At 51.1% G+C, this 7,174-nt stretch overlaps 1 protein-coding gene across 1 annotated transcript; it reads left to right on the top strand.

Annotated features, from left to right (window-relative positions):
• VPS26B (VPS26, retromer complex component B) lies at positions 1-7,076 on the top strand (the record flags this gene model as incomplete). The annotated part of the gene is made up of 6 exons (XM_008636991.2): positions 1-163; positions 2,414-2,570; positions 3,697-3,861; positions 5,470-5,645; positions 6,260-6,402; positions 6,838-7,076. Coding segments are annotated over 6 exons (951 nt in total), but the record flags the coding sequence as incomplete, so codon positions are not given.
• Between the last annotated feature and the right edge of the window lie 98 nt (positions 7,077-7,174).

Consider the following 7,174-nt stretch of genomic DNA (forward strand, 5'->3'; position numbering starts at 1 on the left):
AGCCGGCGGCGGGTGGAGCATAAAACGGAGGAAGGCAAGAAGGAGAAATACTTTCTCTTCTACGACGGCGAGACCGTGTCGGGGCGGGGGGGGCTCACGCTCAAGAACCCCAACAAGCGGCTGGAGCACCAGGGCATCAAGGTGGAATTCATCGGGCAGATCGGTGAGCCGGGCGGCCTGTGGGCACGGGTGTCCCTCCTTCCTGATGCCTCTCGTGGCTCCGGTTTCCCACCCAACCCGTGCTGCTTGCTTGAGAGTTTTATTGGCTTTGCTTGCGCCCGACTGTGGTTCTTGGAAAGGAAGGGAGGCTGTAAATGATGGAGTGTGGGTGAGGCCAGGTTATGAGGAGCCAGGTTGTGAGTTCCTATTGATATGGTTGCCAGTGGAAATTAAGCATGAACGTTGTTTCCTGCTCCACTGTCTCTGCTGTGCTGCCTTGCCTGCTCCTCATGCCCTGTTCTGGAGGATTTTCGAGCCTGTATGGAATAACTGCTTTGTATGCACGTTATTGCCCAAGCAGGGTGTGTTAGAGCTGCTGTGGCTGCACATTAGTTCTTATTCCCCTCAGGCCTCTTTGATAAATCACTGAAGTTTGTACCACTAAGTGCACTTCCCAATGCTTTCCATCTCCTGCCTTCTCTTCTGACTTCTCGCTGCCATGAGATCAGCATGAGGTGAGAGAATTTAACAGGTAGGGGGACTGGGGTGTGAAGGAGGGATGTGCCACAGGGACGATGCTGTTCCAGAGCAGGTACCAGAGGCCAGGCTGTGAGTGCTGGGTCCTGCCTGCTCTCAGGTGAGCACAGAACCCATTCCAGATGGTTTCACCCGTGGTGGCTGTGGCCTGAGCAAGCCAGCAAAATGTTGGCAGGTTATTTTCTCAATCTGGAAACCTTATAGCTCTGAAAACCTGAAATTACAGCTTATACCTGTTTGACAGGCTGGAGTGTGGGAAACATCACTCTGCTTAAGGCTGCAGGGTGCCAAACATGACCTTCTGAGGTAGCAGAGAACTCAGTGCACTGACATTTGCCTCCCTTGCTTTAAGTTTGATTTGTGCCTTCTGCATTGTGGGTCACGATGGAATGGGCTGATTCCTCTTTTTCTCTTGGCACGTGGCTTCTCCCTGTGACATCAGCCAGCACTTTCCTCTCGGTGGACACAAGCATTCAGTGCACAGAGAGGCTGGGGTATTTATGTCACCTGCCTGCCCAGCCTAAAGGGCTTGGTGACATTTGCTGTTGTGCGTAAGTGAAAGGAGTTCTAGTGCCAGAATTTCCATTAGAGAGATAAGGTGAGCAGAGGGCTGTGAGAAACAGGCATCACTTAAAAGCTGAGCTCTCATCGTGCATATCAAGGAGGGCAGAACTGCAGTTCCTGAACACCTCTAATTCCTCTCAGAAGCCTCCTCTGCACAGTTTAGTGCTGACACTGAGCCTGTGTGTGTGTGATTGTCTGATGACTTAGGTTTTTGTTTCCTCATGTAAGCAGAAAGGCTTTGCCTTGCAGAAGGACTGCGTGGGTGTCCTGTAGGCACAGGCTCACATGCAGGGCTGGGAAGGGCAGGTTTCATTGATGGTTTTGTGTAATCCCAAGCTGTTCATGCAAATTGCAGTGTGTTAAGGGTTTTGTTGCTTTGACTTGAGGCAGAAAACTCCGTGGAGGCGTGGAGGATTGCTTTCATTAAATGAACAAACTTGTAGTTTCCTGCTGATGTGGGAGGGTTGTGGGGAAAAGTGAGGCAATGTGGCCATGCTGGTCACTTGAGCTGGTTTGAGCAGTGCTTCCAGAGGTGAAAGCTCTTCCCTCACCGTGCTCACGTGGCCATTAATGTGTTATCCAGGGGCTGGAGGAGCAGTGGATTCAGCTGCCATACAGGGTGGTTGTGCAGCAGGATCAACAGCGTCATTTATTCCCTTCTGCAACTCAAGGCCACTCCAGCTCTTTGCTGTCCAAGGATACGCAGGAGCAGTTGGAAGCATCCTATCCCTTCGGTTTTGCTCTGTCACTGTCTGTTCCAGAGAAGCAGTGGTGGTTTTTCCTCACAGTGGCAATGCCTTTGGCCTGGAATACAGTGCAGAAAATTATTGGAAGGGTTTGCATGAGCTGCAAAGAGTTTGACCGTATTTAATATCGATAAGAGGTGACTCGTGTCTCCCCAAGGCAAGTTCTTGATTTATTGTAGTAAGTAAGGCTGTGTGGACCTTTTCCTTCCTGTTTCAGGGAGGAACGTTGTGGCCTGCACCTGGCTCTGATGGAGAGCAGGGAACAAGTGCAGTTCCGTGGAGCCACGGGCTCCCCTGGTAGGTTCTGTGAATGGTACTGAAGGAAGGAGTGACCTGGACAAGAGAGCTGATGAAAATCTCCCTGTGTCACGTGGCATTAAGCTTAACCTGGATTTCCATTTTCCTAGAACTCTACTATGACCGAGGGAACCACCACGAGTTCGTGTCCCTGGTGAAGGACCTGGCCCGGCCCGGGGAATTCACTCAATCACAGACGTTCGACTTCGAGTTCACACACGTGGAGAAACCTTACGAGTCCTACACGGGGCAGAACGTGAAGCTACGGTGAGTCCCTGCCCTGGCTGACCCCAGTTCTGTTCTGTGTAAGTGCTGATACTCACTGTGGTGATGCAGGAATAACAGAACTCCAAGTTAATTTTGAGGGCTGAGTTGTAAAAGGCTGCCTTTGAGGTCTTTATTTTACAAGCGTGCATCAGGCTCTTTATGGAACTTGTTCTTCTCCTTTTGAGTGACAAGAGAAATCAGCCCCTTTTGAATCAATCAAATACTTGCTAATTTATTTGATAATTCAAAAAAAAAAATCAAAATAAACTGTTTGGTTTAGTCTCCAGTGCGGATATTTTTGCTGTAATCAGTCTTGTCAACTTTAATTGTGCTCTGTATGCAAACAGATGCTTCGCTTGTGCCTTGTTCATGTGTTAGAAATGATATTTCACATTGAGGCACTCAGTTGCCTAAAAATCCTTTCACTGGTTTCAAAGTGGGGGTTGGAGAAGTCTGAGATCTGCACTGGGAGGTGTGGCTGTGCAGCCTGATGTAATCTTGTAAAAGGGCAATGGTTTTAACATGTGCAGGCTGTTCCTCAGATCCCCAAAACGGGGCTTAGGTAACTTGGGCTCACAAATGCTTGGAAGCTGAGAGGAGCCTGCTTTTCCATTTGAAAATTCCCTTCTGTCTTTTCCAGTGTGGGATGTTGGCTGCTCCAGGGGCAGACACATGTAAAGAGCTGAGGGCCCTTTTGCTGTGGGCTTATTTTGTTCAGACCTGGACTAAAAGAGAGCAATGGAACAGCAAATGACATGGGAAGAGGAGCTTCCCTGCTGTTCTGCTTCCTTGAGGCAGTTCTTTGGTTCCCTGCTGATTTTGTCCCTTTGGACATTCCCCATTCCCTGTTCCTGAAACAGTGGCCCTTCTCTCAGCTGTGCATGAGCTGAACTGAGCACCTCACCTTGCCACAGAGAAGGTTCCAAGCTTCACTGGGAAAAAGGAACTTTCTCGGTGGGTCTGTTGAGTTGATCACATGTTTTATTCAGATTTGCAGTCAAATGCATTTCAGCTCTTTACATGGATCTGTGTAGTAAGGCTGCTTGGATAGTCCAGTCCAAGCCACCCAGCCCCTTGTCCCTGCTGCTCCCCGTGTGACCCTGATGGGGGGGGACTGTCCCCACAGATATTTCCTCCGTGCCACCGTGAGCCGCAGGCTGAACGATGTGGTCAAGGAGATGGACATCGTTGTGCACACCCTGAGCACCTACCCCGAGCTCAACTCCTCCATCAAGATGGAAGTGGGCATCGAGGACTGCCTGCACATCGAGTTCGAGTACAACAAGTCCAAGTGAGTGTCTCAGGAGCAGCTGGGGGCTGTGGGGACCCATCTGCTCCAGGTTTCCTCAAAGGAATTCCATGTCCACGTGCTCCAGAGAGGCTGGGAGACAGCTCAGATCCTCCCTGATCCGTGGGTTCCTGTCTGAACGAGTGTGCTTGAGATCGCTCAAAAAAATCACCAGCAAGGGTATGAGCAAAAGTCAGATTTAATACTAGACTGCAAAGCACAACGGATTCGTTGGCAAGATTCACTCTACTTACAAAGGGCAGCTAAGGCACAACAGGGAAAGCAAGCAACAACAAAACCAAACAAAATCCAGGCAATCAAAACAGAAATGAATTGAAACTACCTAGGGGGGTGTGTGGGTCTGTGTGTCTGTGTGTGAAGACAGCGCAAACAAGGATGAAAAGGAATGCGGCCTAAAGCTTAACAACACTTAAACTTAACAGTACTTTCACTTAACTTACACCTTAATTTATATCTTAACCTTAACAATCTGCCTCGAGGCGTGAGGGTATCGGGCCGTGTCTCAACGATCCTCCAGCTACAGCAAACCTGAGAGTTTGCTGGCTCGGAGAGGCGTCCCCCTCAGAGGGACCCTGCTGGTCACAGCCCACTGTGCTCCAGGAGAGCTCAGCGGGCCCATCTTGGAGTGCTGTTTACAGGGTCTCAAGAGACCCTTCAGTCATAACAAGGTTTCATCCTGGCCACGGTTTGGGTGGCTCCTTTCTTTGAAAGCATGAGAATAGGAATGCTGTGCCGTTCAGGCCAGAGGAATATTTTCCAAGGCTGGTCACGAGAAAAACAGAAGCTTGTTAGGAGTTCCTGGGAGCAGACAGTGGTTTTTGCTAAGCTCAGAAAGAGCTGAGCCCAGGTGGTGTTTTTGAGGATGAGGCCTAACAAGCATTTTCTCAGATCACACTGCAGCCTGGAAAGAAGGAGGATGGTGGGGGGAGGATGCACCACCACAGTTCCTCTCCTTTCCCCATATCTCTGGATCAAGAAGTGGGAAGCAATGGCTGTGGCTCACTGAGCCTGGAGCACAGCATGAATTTCTTGCAGCAACTTCTCACTCCCTGTATCTTTGGCCAGATCAGTACTTCCAGGTGTCTCCAAAATACAGTGTTTGCTCCTTACCAGACAATACACCTGAAGTGGGAATTAAATCCCAACCCAGAAGTTGGGAAGAGCTCTTTTGAACTACACTGAGTGCTTCTTTCCCACCAGGTGCTGACAAGTCTCCCTGCAGGTGGTGATTGGTCAAGGGTTGGACTCGATGATCTCAGAGGTCTTTTCCAACCTAAATGGTTCTGTGATTTGGCTTGGTTTTAATTGACCTAAAATACTGAGTTTGGAGCCTTTGCTGTCGCAGGGGTTTCTTGCAGATACTCAGCCTGAAGTTACGTTTTTAATTTATCTGCTCATGCTGAATGTTCTCGTGGGTTTCCAAAAGAGCAGAGGATGGAAATGAAGGGCTGTTTGCTGGTGGGGGTGGTTGATTTGCCATCTGCTGTGCATGAGAGCAAAGTGCCTGCCCAGCAAGTTCCTGCACGTCAGCCCGAGCCCTGCTCTACTGCCCAGGGTTTGATCCTGGTGTTTTCTCCCCTCTCGTGCCAGGTACCACTTAAAAGATGTGATTGTGGGGAAGATCTACTTCCTGCTGGTGCGGATCAAGATCAAGCACATGGAGATAGACATCATCAAGAGGGAGACGACGGGCACGGGGCCCAACGTGTACCACGAGAACGACACCATAGCGAAGTACGAGATCATGGATGGGGCACCTGTGAGAGGTGAGAGGGCACAGGAACCCGCAGAATTCCTCTTCTGAAGGCTTTTGGGGTGGGAATACAAGTCTTGCAGTATCTTCTGTGTGCTCAGTAGTAGCATCCTCTTCCACTGGGCTTAGAGCGGGGGATTCTGATCCCCTTCCTTCTCCGGTGTGATGAGAGGGAACTGAGGCAGAATGAGTTGCAATGACTTCATTGTTTTGACGAAGCGGTGGCAGAACCAGCTATACATTCACAGCTGGCATTGCTGCAGCTCAGAGCAGAGGGATGGTGTTCTTGCTCTGTGCCAATCTCCTGTGCCACTGTTCCTTTGCCCAGCAGAGTCACCTGCCAGAGAAAATGTCACCTTACTCATTTTTTTCTGCAGTGCTGTCTCGATGCAGGTCCCAAAAGAGTCCTGTGCTGTTAGAGTGGAGCTGGAATAGCTGTCAGCAAGGGCAGGATCTGGCTGTGGACCGTGCATGCTGGTTTCTGAAGGGAGTTGAGGTCTTCTAGCTCATGTTAGTCCACTTGTGGAAACGGTGACAAAGTTTGTGGCCGTGTGAGTTTGTGTTTTGCTGCTGCTCTCCTGGTTTATATCCATCCTGTCTGTGCTGACAGCTCTGTGCCCTTTCCAGGGGAGTCCATTCCCATCAGGCTCTTTCTGGCTGGTTATGAGCTGACTCCAACCATGAGGGACATCAACAAGAAGTTCTCTGTGCGTTATTACCTCAACCTGGTGCTGATTGATGAGGAGGAGAGGCGCTACTTCAAACAGCAGGTGAGAAACAGAGCTGCTGTTCTCCTTGGACCTGTGGATTGTTGGCTGGGATACTGTGACAAGGCCCTACTGGGAATTTGGGATCCATCATGTGGGAAGATGGTCTAGAAGAATGTCCATGCAGGTCAGATGTGTGTGGTGGTGGGGAGGAGTTTGGAAAGTGCCTGCCTAGGATTTCTTTTCTGCTCAGTGGTGGAGCTTCTGTGCTTCACCTTATCAGTGACACTAGGACAGAGCTACCCTGGATGCCCTCTGCATGCCCAGACCCCAGGGAGGAGATTTCTACCCAAATTCCAGGCATGCTGCACTTCCAGGTGTGTCCTGGCTATGGGTGGAACACTGAGCCTGGCTCATCCTGCGGGGCTGGGTGGGGCAGCAGAAGGTCTCAGCAGAAGGTCTCACGAGCCCTGACAAGCCTTGGCTGTGTCCCTGCAGGAGGTGGTGCTGTGGAGGAAAGGGGACATCGTGAGGAAGAGCATGTCCCACCAAGCTGCCATCGCGTCCCAGCGCTTCGAGGGGACGTCCTCGCACGGCGAGGCCAAGCCCCCCGGGCAGCCCGCGGAGAACAACGGCCGGCAGTGAGGCCGGGGGGCCGCCGGGAGCCCCCAGGACAGCGGCACCGAGGAGGAGACGCTCAGAGACTTCACAGAAATAAATACCCGTTTTTGACTAAATTCCTTTCTTCAAAGGACTGGCGGGGTGGGACGGGGCGGGAGGGCTCGGCGAGCTGGAGCGCTGGCGGCGCGGCGTCGTAGGTGCCGGGGTGCTTCCC

The sequence above is a fragment of the Corvus brachyrhynchos genome, unplaced genomic scaffold (genome assembly GCF_000691975.1).
Source record: "Corvus brachyrhynchos isolate BGI_N302 unplaced genomic scaffold, ASM69197v1 scaffold46, whole genome shotgun sequence".
Lineage (NCBI taxonomy): Eukaryota > Metazoa > Chordata > Aves > Passeriformes > Corvidae > Corvus > Corvus brachyrhynchos.